Source organism: Mesoplodon bidens (genome assembly GCF_964165515.1).
Source record: "Mesoplodon bidens genome assembly, chromosome: 5".
NCBI classification, from domain to species: domain Eukaryota; kingdom Metazoa; phylum Chordata; class Mammalia; order Artiodactyla; family Ziphiidae; genus Mesoplodon; species Mesoplodon bidens.
In genome coordinates, this window is record NC_138161.1 from 137,091,466 (window position 1) to 137,110,465 (window position 19,000).

Here is a 19,000-nt window from a genome sequence, read left to right on the forward strand (position 1 = left end):
ATACTTGCCTGTGACCATAAGGACAGCCCAGGGGCTGTGGGGTGAGCTGAGGTCACTGTTGCAGTGCTGCGCTTTGGCCGACACAGGACTCGGCTACTGATAGGGAAATCACAAGCCCAGAATTATTTTTCTACAGGCAGATAATGAATCCCTTGGTCAATAGAATCTCAACAACTTGGTAGCCTTGTCTAATTTGCTACCCCAAAAAAGTACCTTACTTGAGTTTCTGCATTGTTAGCATTTACGGGAGATTTGAGATATAAAGTTTCCCCAAAGGTATGTATCTTCTATTTTTGGTAAAGAATGACCTAGAAAGGAGAGGGGCCTTCTGGAGTTTTGCTGCTTGGTGGGATATGAGATGAAAACCCAAGAGGCAGAGCCACCCAGAAGGTGCCTCGTCCAGGATTTGTGCAAAGAAGCCGGTGTCCATTTAGCTCTTGATGGATTCATTCATTTAATAAATCTTTAGGATGCACCTCTACTTGGGGCCACGTGCTGTCCAGAAGATGGGGATGAAACAGTGAACAAGGCGGGGGGGCGGGGATCCTTACCTTCTAGAGCTCCATCTTTCAGGGAAAATGGACACAAAAACCTAACTATGTATTTTGCATGGATACATATACATGTATATAAAAGTATTTTGCATGGCACAGGAGAAAACTCAATAAATATGTGACAGTGGTTGCTTCTGAGAAAGGAGGGAGAATGAGGCTATGAATGAGGATAAAGGAAAACTCATTTGATCTGAAATTACGTATTAACTTTTTAAAGGAGACTTTAAAACATGTATTCACAGGATGTTAACAATGATCAATTCTGGCTGGTTGGTACCCAGGTGTGTGTTATATTACTCTCCGTTTCTTTCTATATATATATTTTTTTTTTTTTTTTGCGGTACGTGGGCCTCTCACTGTTGTGGCCTCTCCCGTTGTGGAGCGCAGGCTCCGGACGCACACGCTTAGCGGCCATGGCTCACGGGCCCAGCCGCTCCGCGGCATGTGGGATGTTCCCGGACCGGGGCACGAACCCATGCCCCCTGCATCAGCAGGCGGACTCTCAACCACTGCGCCACCAGGGAAGCCCCCTTTCTATATTTTTTTATATCCCTAACAAAGAAAAATCAAGGATACAGACCGTAGATTCTTCAACTGGAAGGCCATCTTCAGAGAATATGCTTTCCAAAGTCCTTTAGAATGATAATCCAGGAACTCTTAGCAAAGTTCACCTCACAGAGCATCAGACAATCTTGGTTCCTTATATAAATATGAAGAACAGCTGTTGTGTTACAGCGAAAGGGTTTGATGCAGTGTGCATCTCACTTGCAGTAGAATTTCTCTTTGGCCTTCAGTGTGAGATGGCATTCGTCTGTGGTTCCAATAGACCCACAATGGGTACAGATCTCCCCTGAAACCTTCCTTCCAAAGAGTTTTTGTCAGGGTTGTTGGGTTTTGTGTTGAAAGTTATACGATGTAACCCATTTTCTGCTGCTGATCTATTTGTGTCTCATTCTCAGAGAAATTTCAACTTTTCATTGCATCGAGACCAAATAAAGAATGTTGGAGAAGGAAAGATTTATCCCATTGGGAATGAGTATCCAAGGCTTGGATTCCATTTCAGCAGCCCGACCACAGTCACCCAGTTTTCTCAGTGTCAGGGAACTGTGATGAATGAAATAAAACAAGACTATGATGCCCCCTGTCCCTCCTTGTTGCAGTCATCCAAAGACTCCTTTCTTGTAAATTTTAGCCCCTGGCTCATGGTCACTGTCTTCAGCACCTTCCTTGTCATCATTCACAGTAATTTCAATATCTATGTGGATGATCCCTTTGGGTCTTTAGCTTCCTCTCCTCCATCGCTCCTCAGCCACACACTTCCATTGTCATTGTCCTTGCTTCTACCATGATCTAGGTTGTTACTGCCCTCACCCTACTGAGTCCTGATTTCTATGCTTATAACCCAACTTGGATTCCACGGTCCACCATTATGGTCATTCTCCTGCCTACGTCCTCTCCCCCACCATAGTCCTCACTTGGCAAACACCCCTCCACCTCCCAACCTCCCCACCCAGCACTGCTTAAATCCAGCTCCAGCCGCTCTGCACCTCCACCCAGGGAGCTGAACGTGGCTGGGGAGAAAAAGAATGCAACCATGCAGAGAGGACTCACTTTTTTTCCCCTTTTTAATGAAGTATAGTTGATGTCCAAGATTATATAAGTTACAGGAGTACAACATAGTGATTCACCATTTTTAAAGGTTACACTCCATTTATAGTTATTATAAATTATTAGCTACATTCTCTGTGTTGTACACTCTATCCTTGTGGCTTGTTTATTTTGCACATAATAGTTTGTACCTCTTACTCCCCTACCCCATCTTGCCCTTCCTCCCTGCCCTCTCCCCACTGTGGTTTACTCTCTATATCTGTGAGCCTGTTTCATTTTGTTCACTACTTTGTTGTACTTTTAGATTCCACATATAAGTGATATCATATAGTATTTGTCTTTCTCTGTCTGACTTACTTCGCTTAGCCTAATACCGTCCAAGCCCATCCATGTTGTTGCAAATGGCAACATTTCATTCTTTTTTATGGCTCAGTAGTATTCCATTGTATTTATATATACCACATCTTCTTTATCCATTCATCTGTTGATGGACACTTAGGTTGCTTCCATATCTTGGCAATTGTAGATAATGCTGTTAAGAGCATTGGAGTGCATGTATCTTTGAATTAGTGTTTAGTTTTTTTGGATATATACCCAGCAGTGGAATTGCTGGGTCATACAGTAGAAAGGACTCACTTTTTTTTTTTTTTTTTTTTTTTTGCGGTACGCGGGCCTCTCACTGTTGTGGCCTCTCCCGCTGCAGAGCACAGGCCCCGGACACGCAGACTCAGCAGCCATGGCTCACGGGCCCAGCCGCTCTGCGGCATGTGGGATCCTCCCGGACTGGGGCACAAACCCGCGTCTCCTGCATTGGCAGGCGGACTCTCAACCACTGCGCCACCAGGGAAGCCCGTGGCATCACATTTTGATCATTTTCTGATCATGGGATAAATAGAGATTGTATGCAGCAAAGCAGAACAAAAAAACAAGACATTCTACAACAGCTATCTCCGTGAGAATGCTTAAAAATTTAATTGCATTTTTTGCTATCAGCTTCTTAGACTGTTGCTTTAGAGCTTCTGATATTCACACTTAAGATAAGCTTCCAGCAAGTAGAATGCAACCATGTCAAAGCCAAAATATCCCTCTTCTTGTGACTACTCTGTTACAGCTTCTACACTGGGTGTGTATGTGTTTGACAAAAAAGGCAAATAACACTGAAACACTTCTTATTATTATAGGAAAAAAAATTCATGGCATTTACCACCAGCAAGGGGAAGCCATATTTATATGAAAGCATCTGTTGATCTTTGAGTCTGAGATAGTTAACTAAGATGAAGCAATCAGTGTTGCTTGTGTTTTTTTTTTCTTTAATCACTGACCTTTGTCATCTGTAAGCTTTTACAGAATGAAATTCTTATTCTATTGAGTATGAAACAAAGCTGATCAAGACTTTAAACAGCTTGGATGAAGAAATTAAAATAGTGTGAACTGGGAAAGGAATGGGGCTTTTGTAAGAATCCTGCCAAATGCTTTTGTAGTCATTTTCTCTTTTTTTTTTTTGCTATACGCGGGCCTCTCACTGTTGTGGCCTCTCACTCTGCAGAGCACAGGCTCTGGACGCGCAGGCTCAGCAGCCATGACTCACAGGCCCAGCCGCTCCGCGGCATGTGGGATCTTCCCGGACCGGGGCACGAACCCGTGTCCCCTGCATTGGCAGGTGGACTCTCAACCACTGCGCCACCAGGGAAGCCCTGTAGCCATTTTCTCTACCTATTCAGGGAACAAGGAGGGAGGAGGAGATTATGGTGAACAAAGTCTTATGAGAAAGTGAAAACACATCTTTTTCATCAGTGTATTGTGTTTCAAGGCTGCCTGTTATACAAAGTTTTCACCTGGAAAACAAATAAAAAACTCAGCAACTTTGAAAAGAGATGATTCAACAATTACTCAATTAATATAATCATTGTAGATAGTTGATCTGGATCCTTCAGGACCCAAAGTGGATTATCTGTAAATTAACTGCACAATTGCCAAATCACCCCTTCAGTTTGAACTTCATAGAAACATTCTGTATATTGAGATCGTCCTATTGTATTATTTGTGAAAAATGACATTTCAAATGTTGCTTTGCCAAGCACTATCTCTGAGTGCCATGGTGCTTTAAAATATGCAAATGTGTGCTAAGGTCCAATCAGGACTGGTATTCTTTGTCAGCAATGACTTATCAATTAATAAGACTGATGCAGTATTTTGCAGCTTTGTTGAAACAGACTCCCTAGGAATAAGCTCCTGTACCCTAGAGAATTGTGGAATTTGTCAAAAGAGAACAAATGCTTATCTTTTACTAGGAATGCATTATGGTAGAAAATCTTTTCTGGCCTAGTTCAGAGTTGAGGGAAGAAAAAGCATCATTTTGGGTATTAAAGTTTTATCTGCTTATTTTAGTAATTGGCTCGATGTGAAGATTTCAGTTGTTTTCATGACACGGTTTTCCACTTGGCCCTTTCCTTGGCAGGTCCCCGAGGGAAAAGTAGTAGTTCTTAATTTCCGATTCATAGACCTGGAGAGTGACAACCTGTGTCGCTATGACTTTGTGGACGTGTACAACGGCCACTCCAATGGCCAGCGCATTGGGCGCTTCTGCGGCACGTTCCGGCCCGGAGCTCTTGTGTCCAGTGGCAACAAGATGATGGTGCAGATGATTTCCGATGCCAACACAGCTGGGAATGGCTTCATGGCCATGTTCTCTGCCGCTGAACCAAATGAAAGAGGTACCGTTTCCACATAACAGCAATAATGAGGGCTCATGGGTGTTGAATGCCTCCTGTGTGTCAGGCACTGTTCTAGGCACTTTATATGCATTTACTCATTTAATCTAAAGTTTAAGAGCAATTTTTCTCAAACAGAGAGCTAATAAATACCACCAAACCATCAAGAGACCATTAAAAAATCAGTCTTGGGACTTCCTTGGTGGTCTAGTGGTTAAGACTTCGCCTTCCAATGCAGGTGGTGCAGGTTCAATCCCTGGTCAGGGAGCTAAGATCCCACATGCATTGCGGCCAAAAAACCAAAACATAAAACAGATGCAGTGTAGTAACAAATTTAATAAAGACTTTAAAAATGGTCCACATCAAAAAAAAATCTTAAAAATAAAAATCAGTCTTCCCAAGGGAGAGGGAGGGTGGGGGAGGGATGGACTGGGAGTTTGGGATTAGCAGATGCAAACTATTACATATAGAGTGGATAAACAACAAGGTCCTACTATACAGCACAGAGAACTATATTCAATGTTCTGAGATAAACCATAAAAAAATCAGTCTTTTTTAAAGCCCATATATATTCTTATAAAAATTCAAATGTAGAAATTCATGGAGTAAAAATGTGAAGCCTGCATACAGATATACACATACAGCTATAGACACATTTCACCCCATTGTAGTCCCCTCTTAGAAATAGCCATGGCTGGTAGTTCCCATACCGTCTATGTGCACTTACTTATATGTATGTATTTTTGCAATAGTTTTTAAAATATATAGGTAGTATCATACATTCATATTGTTTCACAACTTTTTCTTTACACTTCATACTACAAGTTGGGACCGTTCCGTGTCAGGACATGTGCGCTCCCAAGGGTAGAAACCTCTACCCTTGGAAGACAACCACAGTGGTCAAGATCTGTTAAACTTACAGCCTTCCGCCTGCAGGCACTCCTAATCTTTTCTTGCTTTGGGCTATAGTGCAACATCGCTGGTTTGAGAGAGCAGCCAGAACCTTTGGGAGGAAATCCCAAAGAAGAATTGAGGCACAAAAAATTGAGGTATAATCCAGCTAAATCTTTGGCTAATGGCTAAACTCTGCATATATGAGGGAGAACTCAGTTGGCCTGGCACAAAAGCATCATCTGGAGGTTGAAAAAAACAGAGATTACAACTGCTGCCCACTGCCAGGGCAACAGACTTTGAACTCGGGTCTAGCCAAGGTGAATGCCTGCTAGAACAAAAGTCACTTTTTATAGGAACACAACAGAATCTAGAGACTTTATAATGTATCATTCATAATGTCCAGTATCCAATCATGTGATGAAACCAGGAAAGTGTGTCCATATTCAAGAAAAAAAGTAGTCAATAAAAACTGACCCCAAAGTAACCCAGAAGTTACAGTTAGCAGACAAGCACTTTAAAGCAGCTATTATAAATGTTTAAGGATTTAAAGGGAAATATATGTGTAGAAAATAAACAGATTGAGAATCTCAGAAAAGAAGCTATATAAAAAAAAGAAAATGGTAATACTAGAGCTGAAAGATACAGAACATGTAATTTTTTAATTTACCTGATGGGCTTACAAGCAGATTGGAGGTGGTAGAGGAAAAAGGCAGTGGATTTGAATAGAAATGATCCAAGCTGAAGAACCAGGAGGAAAAAGATGAAAGAAAGAGAGCCTCGGAGACCAGTGAGACAATGTCAAGTGGTCTAACACATGTAATTTGTGTCCCAAAAGAAAAAGAGAGCGATAATAATGCAGAAAGAATATCTCAAGAAATGATGGCTGGAGGCCACCCAAATTTAGTGAAGAACATCAATTTATAGAGCCAAGAAGATCAACAAATCCCAAATAAGATAAATAAAAATGAAGCCACACCTAGGCACATCATAATTAAATGACAGAAATCGAAAGAGAAAGAGGAAATCTTAAAATCAATTAGCTAAAACCCAAATTACATACAGAAGAACAATGGTATGAAGGATGGCTTTCTTTTAATCAGAAACAATGTAGGCCAGAAGGCAGTGGAACAGCATTTTTAAAGTGCTGGAAAAAAAGTACCAACCCAGAATTCTACAGCTAGTCTTCAAAAATGAAAGTCAGAAAGAGAAAAACAAATACCGTATGCTAACACATATATATGGAATCTAAAAAAAAAAAAAAAAAAAAAAGGTTCTGAAGAACCTAGGGGCAGGACAGGAATAAAGACAGACAGATGCAGACGTAAAGAGTGAACCTGAGGACACGGGGAGGGGGAAGGGTAAGCTGGGATGAAGTGAGAGAGAGGCATGGACATATATACACTACCAAACGTAAAATAGATAGCGAGTGGGAAGCAGCCGCATAGCACAGGGAGATCAGCTCGGTGCTTTGTGACCTCCTAGAGGGGTGGGATAGGGAGGGTGAGAGGGAGATGCAAGAGGGAGGAGATATGGGGATATATGTATACATATAGCTGATTCACTTTGTTATAAAGCAGAAACTAACACACCATTGTAATTATACTCCAATAAGATGTTTTAAAAAATGGAATCATAGTAATGGCAAAAAAAAAAATGAAAATGAAATAAAGACATTTTCAGATAAACACCTGCATCACAAGAAGTATTTAAGGAAGTTCCTCAAGTTGAAGGGATGTGGCCCCACAGGGTAACCCAAAGGTAATGGAAGCATTGAAGGCCACTGGAAATGGTAAATATAGAAGGCTATGTTTTATTTTCTTCTCTAATTTCTTTACATGTGTCTGTTCAAAACAAAACAAACAAAAAGCTTTACCACTCTATTGTGGCAAGCGTAATGTATGACATAATATATATGACAACAATTGAACAAAGGATGGAGGAGCAAATGGAAACATACAGTACGTGAAGAAATACACTGTTAACTCTAAATAAGCTGTCCTTGGAGAACCCATTAAAACTGCAGTCCTTGGAGAACCCATTAAAAATGCACACATTTTAGCTAAAAGCCAAAAGATTAAAATAGAATACCAGAATTATTGAACAGCCCAAAGAAGGCAGGAAAGGAAGAACAGATGGAACAAGAGAAAGGTGTGACAAATAGAACAAAATAGTAATTGGCACACTCAATCCAAACATGTCAATAAATACATTAAAGGTAGAGGATTAAATACTCTAATTAGAAGACAGTAATTATTAGAATGGGTTAAAAAGCAGAGCCCAACCATAATTCTCTAAAAGAAAGCACTAGAAATACAAAGACAAAATAGGTTCAATATAAAAGGATGGAAAAATATGTACCATGCAAACTTCATTAAAATCAAAACTAATGCTTATAAAAGGCAATGTTACAAAGATGGATAGGCAACCTACAGAATAGGAGAAAATATTTGCAAAACTACCTCATAAAGGATTTGTATTCAAAATATATAAAGAACTCAACAGTACAAAGATAAAGATCCCCGTAAATATAAAAATGGGCAAATATTTGAACAGATACTTTCCAGAAGAAGATATATGAATGACTCATAAGTACATGAAAAACTGTTCAGTGTCATTAGTTAACAGGGAAATGCAAATTAAAACCACAATGAGATACCATTACATACCAACTGGGTTGGCTAAAAAACCTGACCGCACTAAATGGTGGCAAGGTTGTGATGCAACCAAAGTGCTCATCCCTTGAGAGGTAAAAAATGCTACAACCACTTGGGGAAAAAATCTTGGTAGTTTCTTATGAAGTTAAACATCTACATCTACTCTTGGCCCAGCAATTGCATTCCTGGATATTTACACAAGAGAAATGAAAGTACATGTCCCCAAAGAGATTTATACAATAATGTTCATAGCAGCGTTATTTGCAGAAGCCCAGACTGGAAGCAAGCCAAATGAATACCAGCAGGAGAATAGGTGAACAAACTCTGGTTTCCACACCCCAGAATACTACTTAGCAATGTCAGGGAACAAACTACTAATACACACAGCAACATGAATGTATCTCAGAAATTGTACTAAGCAGGAGAAGTCAGACACAGAAGAGGACACACCGTATAATTCCATGTATATGAAGCTATAGAATAAAACTAATCTAAGGTGAAAAGTTTTAGAAAAATGGCACAAAAAGCCAGAAGATTGACTGACAAGGGATACAGGAATTTTGTGGGAAATGATTCTATTATCATCATAGGAGTGTGGCTCACACGGGCAGATCCATTTTTCAAATTTTTACAGCTAAGACTTGTGCATGTCAGAGTATTGAATTTACCTCCCCCAAACCTGTAAAATAATAATAATAATAATAATAATGCAGGTGGTGAGCATTGGGTAGTGATATTGATAGAACAGTAAAATGATGATAATGGTTGAAATTGGATGATGCATACATAGAGATTCATTATATTGTTCTGTTTACTTTGTATATGCTTGAAATTTTCCATGAATTAAAAGTTACAGATGGACTTCCCTGGTGGCGCAGTGGTTAAGAATCCGCCTGCCAATGCAGGGGACACGGGTTCGAGCCCTGGTCCGGGAAGATCCCACATGCCGCGGAGCAACTAAGCCCGTGCACCACAACTACTGAGCCTGAGCTCTAGAGCCTGTGCACCACAACTACTGAGCCCACGTGCCACAACTACTGAAGCCCTCATGCCTAGAGCCAGTGCTCCGCAACAAGAGTAGCCCCCGTTCGCCACAACTAGAGAAAGCCCCTGTGCACCAACGAAGACCCAATGCAGCCAAAAATAAATAAATAAATATATATTTTTAAAAAGTTACAGAAATTACTCCAGCCTCAATTTTTATAACACATTGTCTTAAATTTACAGACTTCTTTTAAGAATGATTAGCTTCTGTGTCACAGAAATATTTTTATTAAAGTATATTAATTCCTTTCAGTGTTTCTTTGTTAGTTAAGTCCCAGTAAAATTAAATGTAAAACTTGTATTAAAATATCTTTCTAAATTATTTCTGTGAACCTTTTTGTATTGGGTTGACTAAAAAGTTCATTTGGGTTTTTCCGTAAGATGTTACAGGAAAAACCCAAACGAACTTTTTGGCCAACCCAGTACATATGCATAGAGATTGGTCTGAAATGATGTTTGTCACATGTTCATTGTGGTTAGTGGGATTTGAGGTAATCTTACCCCGAATTTAATTTTAATTTTTTTTCCCCCCACCAATGAAGAAACAGCTTTACTAGGAGTCTAGGTGTATTTGGGGAACCCAGTTCAGTCCCAGAGAAGTGAGGCTAATATCGGCACAGAGCAGGAATCTAGCACTGCAGAATTTTCTCTTGAAGACCAAGTGTGAAACTAAACATCCATCTTAATATCCTAACAATCAGAAATGCTGCTGAGTTTGGCTTTGGTGAAACTTCTGGAAGCTCCTAGTGAAATAATGAGACTTGTGCATAAAGGGAGAACCTCCAGCACTGCTGAGTCTGAGCTCTACATGAGGTTATGGGTCTGGGGTGGGAGGAATAGAGGAAAAGGTAGGGGGATGGTCTCATCCCCACACAAGGCCATCTCAGTGTGCAGGTAAGGGAGGAACCATGGGTTTGGGGACAGAGGGCAGCAGAGGGACACTGGCTGACGAAGCACAGTCCCTGTCATAACACACAGGGCCTGTGCTGTCTGGTGTGAGGGCACCTCCAGCAGGTCCTGGCAACACCCAGTGGCACCCCTTCCTGAGGCCCTTGGGAGAGAGTCTTCCTGGTTCTGTTCTGAGTTCATTCAGAGCAGAACTGCTCATGCCTGGCGGCAAGTCCAGGGTCATGGTTAGCTGCTCAGGACGGAGCGGCCCCCCTGTGACACCTATACCTGTTAGTCCAGGAGACTTTCCTGGAGCAGTCACTTTCTCAGACCAAGAGGGAGCTTGCCCAATACAGGCCCAATCTAGAAATCACTCCCACCTTCTTTAATGCTTTTCTGTATTGCTGAAAATTTATAAACATGTATTGTTTTTACAAACAAAATTATTCTTAAAAATTGTGAAAGATGTATAGTATAAAAAGTTTTCGAGGAATGAGAGTTGTCTATAACAGCTAATTCAGATTTTGTCCGTGGGCATGGACAAAAATATTATTAGTAAATAATACCCCTGCCTTGAGAGTTCTAATGAGCCTGCACGATTTCTGAATGAGTGCATGCCCAAATGTTTTGTCTCATCCAAAAAAATGGGAAAAAGGAAGGAAGCTATGGCCCTGATTTCACTCCTTCTCTCTCTTGTGCTGATATGATATGTCAGGTAACCTAGAGATCATTCTGTGTGTGTGTGTGTGTGTGTGTGTGTGTGTGTGTGTGTGTGTGTTAGGGAGGGGGGTGGGTTTAGAGGAGACTAACCATTTTTTTAAGAGAAAATTTAAAAGCATCTGCCACTGTCTTTATTATAGTATCAATATTCCAAATTCCTAATTTCCCCATGGTTGCATTGCCATAAACTTGGATTTTCTTTTTTCATTTTTAATAACTTCAGGGGATCAGTATTGTGGAGGACTCCTTGAAAGACCTTCCGGCTCTTTTAAAACCCCCAACTGGCCAGACCGTGATTACCCTGCAGGAGTCTCTTGTGTGTGGCACATTGTAGCCCCAAAGAATCAGGTAAGATTCCCTGAAAACATGAAGAAAGTATGCATGTGTGAATTAGTGTGAACTGTTAAAGATACAGGATGAGGAAGACCCCCTGGACACAGTATTTCTTCATGCAAAGGCCCAGGTTAAAATTGCCTTTGTGCCATTTGACATGCAAAGTCATGGATTTAATTTCCTACTATAGAATTGGATTTTTCAAAACAGGTTTTGAAATACAAATGGTCTGCCAATTCCACATGAGATTGTTTTAACCCTGTGGAAGATGTTGTAAGCATGGGGTTATAAGCAGCAGTGAATAACCATGCAAGCATAACAAATCCCCAAGTACATGTACACTTCGGGTTACCATTTGCTCACAGAGCATTATGTCCTGATAATGGCCCTCTTAGTCACCAAATCAGAAACAGCCTGAATGCTTCACTTTAACAAAGCCAGTGCAAGCGTACCACATCATCTTTTCTAAGAACAAGGTGTCTGATGAGAAAACTGGTGGTGTGTGTTTTGTTTTTTTTTTTTTGGTTGTTGTTTAAAATAAAATTTGTGTAGTTTCCCCACAAATAACTTTATTCATTGCTCTAAAACAATCAACAGAGAAGTTTTCCGTTGTTTATTAGTATGTGGTTGTATGAATTTTTACCCTTTTTGGGGACCACTTTCAGAAATTAATCGCAGGGTAGAACTTAGCATGAGAATAGACCAAGCTTATGTTGTGTAATTCTGAAAATAACTTTTAAAAAATTGTTATTATTACAAATATTATAGACTTAAATCAAAACACTGTATGGTGAGCATTATAATACTGTTAAAAAAACTTTTCTAAATTGATCTTTTGTATTGCTTACACAAATATTATTTGACATATATTCATTTCTTTAGTGGAAAATTATTCAGGTAAATATACCCTGCAAGATAGTGATTTGAGTACACACATACACACACACACACACTTCACACACTTTGATCATAATCCCCAAATTCAGTTTTATTTTTAAGATGAAAAATATGTTCATTTATTTGATAATGAAAGATTCTATAGATCTATTAAACATTTTATAGTTTAAAATAAATTTAAAAATTAAATTTCTCAAACATTTAAGCCATCATGTAATTCTTGAGATTGTATTGATCATTTTTCTCTCTGTGTCATTTATAAATATGTTAGATTAAATAAGTTGAATTTAATTATACTCACAGATTACAATTTAGCATCTTTTTTCCATTGTTTTTCTCTTGGATTATTTAAACTTAAATTTGGGTTTTATCTTATTTATATGACTTTTGGCTTCAGCCAGCTGAGTTTTTAATCATGGTTGTAGTGTCTGAAATCACTGGAAACTGTCCAAATGAGAAAAATAATATGAGAAAGTTAAGTCCTAAGTAATTTCTATGTAAATCTATGGGCATTTTCTTCTATTAAAGACTTACTTTTTAAAAAATCATAGCTTTCCCTTTACCCTGCTATCTATTTACTTATTTTTATTTTCTCTTCAAAAGTTCTGTGACTAATTTCTAAGTAGAAAAAGTTCAGCCAATTTTTTAATAACCTAGAACACATTTTATTACTAACCGGTAAGGAGTTACAGGACCCAAAGAGGAAATATTTTAATATAACTTAAAGCAGTGTTAAGTATGAATAAGCAATTATTCACCCATCACTGGTGCTGACTTTTTAAAAGTGGATAAATATGTAGATAAGTGGCAATGATGTTCAAAGCCACACTTTACCTCTGTGTCTCTCTGTGGTGCCATTGCTGTTATCACCTTCACCCACATTACTGTGTCTAAGTCTTTACTAGCTAACAACTAGTAACAGTGTGCCTGTCCTAACAGGAGTTAATGCCTATTATATTCCATAAGCAGCAAGGAGGGTTGCCTGCCCACCTGCCATCCAGCAAGAGTGGGGACCAGCTCTCTGGGTGCCATGGGTATTTATGAACCCAGTGAGACTTCCTCTGATTCACATGTTGGAGGGAGTCTTGAAAAATCTGCTTATGAGGGGAATGATTGCTCTTACATCAAAAATTCTTATTGATTCGAGGGCTTCCCTGGTGGTGCAGTGGTTGAGAGTCCGCCTGCCGATGCAGGGGACGAGGGTTCGTGCCCCGGTCTGGGAAGATCCCACATGCTGCGGAGCGGCTGGGCCTATGAGCCATGGCCGCTGAGCCTGCGCGTCCGGAGCCTGTGCTCCGCAACGGGAGAGGCCACAACAGTGAGAGGCCCACGTACTGCAAAAAAAAATAAAAAAATAAATAAAAAATCTTATTGATTCGAATAATTTAGGACACTACTACTGGTACCAGTGCAAAAAAAAAAAATTAAGAAATACTTCAGAAATCTAACACTGACTTTGTGTATCCATGCTTCTATGCAATCTCTTAAAAAATCAACCAGATCACCAAGTAGAATGTGTTTGGCAGGCACAGTTTTCAAACATACTTCCAGAAGACATCATAATCAGTTCCCACTTCCCTGAACCTCTGGTCCTAAAGAATTTGACTTCTTTACATGTGGTGGGAATGTAAGTCTCGTTTTCTTGAAAGGGGAACTGTTGTGTCCACCCATCTCACGCACCCCAACACACACTACTATAGGGGACATTGTAGATAATATTTTTATTTCTATTAGTTTTCCTCTAGAGAAGAATGAAGTTGGTGTATAGCCCCGCTTCCCACTCCAACACAAGCTCAATTTAAGTCTTAACATAGGTTTCTGGGGTTATATAGTGTTTTTAAACTTTCTTAGCTGTAAGTGAACAGAGTTCCCACGTTTAAGATCCTAATTAGGATTGATTTGGGCTTGAGATGGTCTTTAGGAATGATTAAAAATGAAAGCAAAAGAATACCACAGTTTTGATAACTAATAAGTATGTAAACACTAAGAAAAAATTCAAACACGGTGAATACGTTTTTTTAAGAAGGAAAATCGTGGTACCCTACAAATCTGGGGAGAGGAAGACTGTTTGAGTTTGTTCCGCACTGCTCTTCTGACACTTCTAATGTTGTGTTTTCACTAAAGCTTATAGAATTAAAGTTTGAGAAGTTTGATGTTGAGCGTGATAACTACTGCCGGTATGATTATGTGGCTGTGTTTAACGGTGAGGAGATCAATGACGCTGAAAGAATTGGGAAGTATTGTGGCGACAGCCCTCCTGCGTGAGTAGCACCTGTTTTATTTCATTAATATTTTAGGAGCTCTAAACTTGTTTCTTATTAAATTGCCCAATTATGTTGTATTTTCTGGAAGATTTTGTGGTGTTGTTTTGTTCTCAAATTCTTGGGTTCCATGGCAGTGGAGTCCCGTACATCATCAACACAAAGAGTAGCCAACCAAGAGAGCGAGGCAACATTAGCAAGAGTGTAGAGAGGGCTTGGCAGCCAAACAGATAAACCGAAGTAGCGTTGGTGATGCCCCTGGGGCAGACGCTGAGCCAAAGACCTGACCTGGATACCTCACTGCCCTGCAAGGGGGGAGCTGAAGCATCAGAGTGGAATGAGGAAAATTCTGAGCAAAAACTAGGGAGCTGATTATTGGGAATCCAGATGAGGAAACCTAGAAGCTTATGACAGATCCAGGTGATTTTACCTGTCCTGGACTTTGGGGGCTTTACGCTGCCTCGCATTGTTGCTCAAATTCTTGCTGAGTGAGCCTGAAAGGTACTGTGCATTTATCGGCAAATATTTATGGAGCTAAGAGCTCTGCCGCTTATTAGATACATGACATTGGGCAAGTTACTTAACTCCTCTGTGCTGTATTTTGGTGCAACACATGACTGTTTTGGTGCAAGATATTTCACACCGTCACATACAGTACTAGGAAAAGTGGCAATGACATTACTACAGCCATAAATAAATAAATAAATAAATAAAGATTTTTTTTTAAAAAAGCACCAAAGGAAACCATAGAAATATATCTAGATGTACCTGTAATCAATATAAATGCAAATGGATCAAATCATTGATGAAAAGACAAAGAGTGTCAGGCTGGATAACAAAGTAAAATCCATTTATATGCTGTTTATAAGACATGTCTCCAAAAAATAAGAACACAGAGTATTTGAGAATGAAAGGATAGAAAAATCTATTGTAAGCAAATGCTAACTGAAAGAAAACTGGCATAGCTTTATTGATATCAGGGAAAAGAATTTTAGGCAGAAAGCAGTTCTGAAATAGTTCCTATATAATGATAAAAGGTGCAGTTTATCAGGAAAGTATAATAATTATAAACTTGTATGCACATCAAAATATCTAATTCAGAAAAATAATAAAAATTAAAAGACAAATCTACAAAGTCCACTGTTACAGTAGGAGATTTTTAACACATCTCTTTCAATATGGGAAATTAGGATGTAGACGATTTGAAGGCAACAGGCTTGGTCTAATGGATAGAGAACACTGCATCCAACCATTGGAGAGAACACTTTTCTTTTCTTTTTTTTTTTTTTTTTAAGCAAAATGGACACAGGAAAAAGAAAAAGCCAGAATAACGATTAAAGAAATTTGATCTGTAGTTGAAAAGTCTTCCTATCAAGGGAGGAAAAAAACAGGCCCCGGTTGTTTTCCTCCATGAGTTCTAACCAACATTTGAGGAACAGATAATTCCAACACTGCACAGATTCTTCCAGAGAGAAATAGGGATTGTTCCACAACAAATTTTACAAGGCTAGTATAGTGACACCAAAACAAGATAAGGACAAAGAAAAGAATACTGAAGATCAATCTCACTTATGAATGCGATGAAAAATAAATCCTAAAAGAAAAAATATTAGCAAGCCAAATCTAACAATCAAAAAATACTTTATGGGGCTTCCCTGGTGGCGCAGTGGTTGAGAGTCCGCCTGCCGATGCAGGGGACACGGGTTCGTGCCCCGGTCCGGGAGGATCCCACATGCTGCGGAGTGGCTGGGCCCGTGAGCCATGGCCGCTGAGCCTGCGCGTCCGGAGCCTGTGCTCCGCAACGGGAGAGGCCACAACAGTGAGAGGCCCGCGTACAGCAAAAAAAAAAAAAAAAAAAAAAAAAAATACTTTATGACCAGGAGTTCAAGGTTGGTTTGAATTTAGAAAAATCTATTAATTTAATTTTATATATTACCAAATTAAAGTGTGACTTGTAAACTTATGTTTTTATTAGTTGAAAACATTAACTTATATAAGACTATCTTAAATAGCTTGAATAAAAAAGTTTGTATTTTTAAAAGGTATCTTAATAGCAATAACAAAAAAACTCAAGAATTAATCTAACAAATCATGTACAAGGCCTTAATAGAGAAAATTATAAAACGTTACTAAAAGATATTTTAATAAGACCTAAATAAATGGAGCTATGTACTATTCAAATGAATAGGAAAAATCAGTAGTATCTAAAAATTTTAAAGATTGGCTTTCCATTAAAACTGACAGTCCAGCTGTAAAATGTACATGGCATTGCTAGGGGAAGGGACAAAACTAAGACAGTTTTGAAGGAGAAGGAACTGGCAGGGGGATTTGACCAACCATGGCAGAGCCAGGTCAGAAAGCTGTTGTAATTAAGACAGAGTGTGGTTTTAACAGAGGTAGAAAAATTGACTAATGAAAACATCAAAGAGAGGCCAGAAACATATCCACATGTCTCTGCAGATTAGACATATCCCAGAGACGCACAGATCAGCAGATAAAGGATGACCCTATTGAAGAATGAGGCAGGGACAACTTTTGCTTCTATGGGAAAAATGAATTGTATTCATATCTAATAGCACACAAACATCAATTACAGATGGATTGGGAACTGAAATGAGAATTTCTGCTCATCAAAATACACCTTAAAGAGAGGGAAAAGAGAAGACACAAAACGGAAACAGATATTTGTAAAATGTTTGATATATTTGACAAAGACCTAGGTCTAGGTTCCAAAACATATCAAGAAATCCTTAAAAATTATTAAGGAAAAGATAACAACTCAGAAAAAATGGACAAAAGACATGAAAAGGCATTCCCCAAAGAAGAAATCTGCACAGTGAATAAATCTTTGACAAGAATGTAAATTGGTACAATCACTTTGGAAATCAGTTTGGCAGTATCTAATAAAATTGAAAATAAGGACTTCCCTAGTGGCGCAGTAGTTAAGAATCCGCCTGCCAATGCAGGGGACACGGGTTAGAGCCCTGGTCCGGGAAGATCCCACATGCCGCAGAGCAACTAAGCCCATGCACCACAACTACTGAGCCTGTACTCTAGACCCCACAAACCACAACTACTGAGCCCACGTGCCACAACTACTGAAGCCCGCACGCCTAGAGCCTGTGCTCCACAACAAGAGAAGCCGTCGGAGTGAGAAGCCCGCACACCGCAACAAAGAGTAGCCCCCACTGGACACAACTAGAGAAAGCCTGCACGCAGCAACAAAGACCCAACACAGCCAAAAATAAACAATTTTTTTTTTAATTTGAAAATGAGCCTGTATCCTCTGACCTGGTATAGACCATATACCCTACTCTCTTCATTTGTCCCTGTGCATCACAAGACATATACAAGAATGTTCTCATTAATATTATTTGTACTGGGGGGAGAGTGAACAGCACAATGTTTATCAACAAGAGAATAGTTCGATTCTGTTATAGTTCACACTATACAGCCCTGAGCACAGTGGATGAATCTCACAGTTATAATGTTGAGGGTGAAAAAAATAACAGAAAAAGACACACTATACTCTTTCATTTATATCAAATTTAAAAAAATGCAAACCTATAGAATATCTGGTTTCACGATGCATATGTTTGAGTAAATCTGTAGACAAAAGGAAAGGAGAAGCACAAAACTCAGGGTGGGTGGGGGCAATGGGGACATCACTTCAGCATCCCTGTGCCTGGTTCAAATCAGTATCGATACCATTGGATTCAGTTCAGAAACATGTACTATATGTACCCTAGCCGTGTGGCAGACATGATGCTAAGGACCTGGAACACAAAGATAAAATAAAAGATACAGAGGTAAGTAGTGGGAAGGACCAAAACAAGGCAGATAGGTAGATTGGCAACGGAATGTCCTGGTGGATTTCTGACAAGGAGTCCTTTGGTCCAGTCGGGACAAGTGGTGGGAGGTCAGGGGAGGTTTGGGAAAAGAGATTATGCCTCTTGAAGCTGAGTCTTGAAGCAAGAGTGAGAGTTAGAGGCAGAACTTAGGACAGACTCATTCCAAGCAGAGGGGACTCTGTTACTGAAGATCCACAGGGGAGATATATGCTATTCTGGAGCCTGAACCTTGAGTGGGTGCCCAGAGAGCAAGGAGGCGGAGAGTGGAGTTGGGTTCCACGTCCTGCAGACATGGGGACTCTCGAAGCGCAGTTAGGGGAAGTGACAGGACCGGGGCTTCTAGAACACCCGCCCTTAGACAAGAGGAGCAGGGAGCTGGCAAGGAGGCTGTAGCAGTGGTCCCGGGAAAGCTGAGGTGGTAGCGAAGGGTGGTAGAGATGAAGAGGAGGTGGATCAAGGAATACTTAGGAGGCAAAATTGGCAGGACTTGGTGGCTGGTTGGCTGTAGTGATTAAAGAAGAGAGAGGCTGTGGATGACAAGGCAGAGACAGCTCACATAAGCCGGCTCTATAAGACGCCCGTCAG

At 39.9% G+C, this 19,000-nt stretch overlaps 1 protein-coding gene across 1 annotated transcript in view; it reads left to right on the forward strand.

Annotated features, from left to right (window-relative positions):
- PCOLCE2 (procollagen C-endopeptidase enhancer 2) overlaps positions 1 to 19,000 on the forward strand; it is a 68,377-nt gene that overhangs the window by 36,621 nt on the left and 12,756 nt on the right. The window contains exons 3-5 of the mRNA XM_081235689.1: positions 4,621 to 4,876; positions 11,297 to 11,421; positions 14,428 to 14,564. Of these exons, the coding sequence (XP_081091815.1) occupies positions 4,621 to 4,876; positions 11,297 to 11,421; positions 14,428 to 14,564 (518 nt within the window). The remainder of the gene's footprint in view (positions 1 to 4,620; positions 4,877 to 11,296; positions 11,422 to 14,427; positions 14,565 to 19,000) is intronic.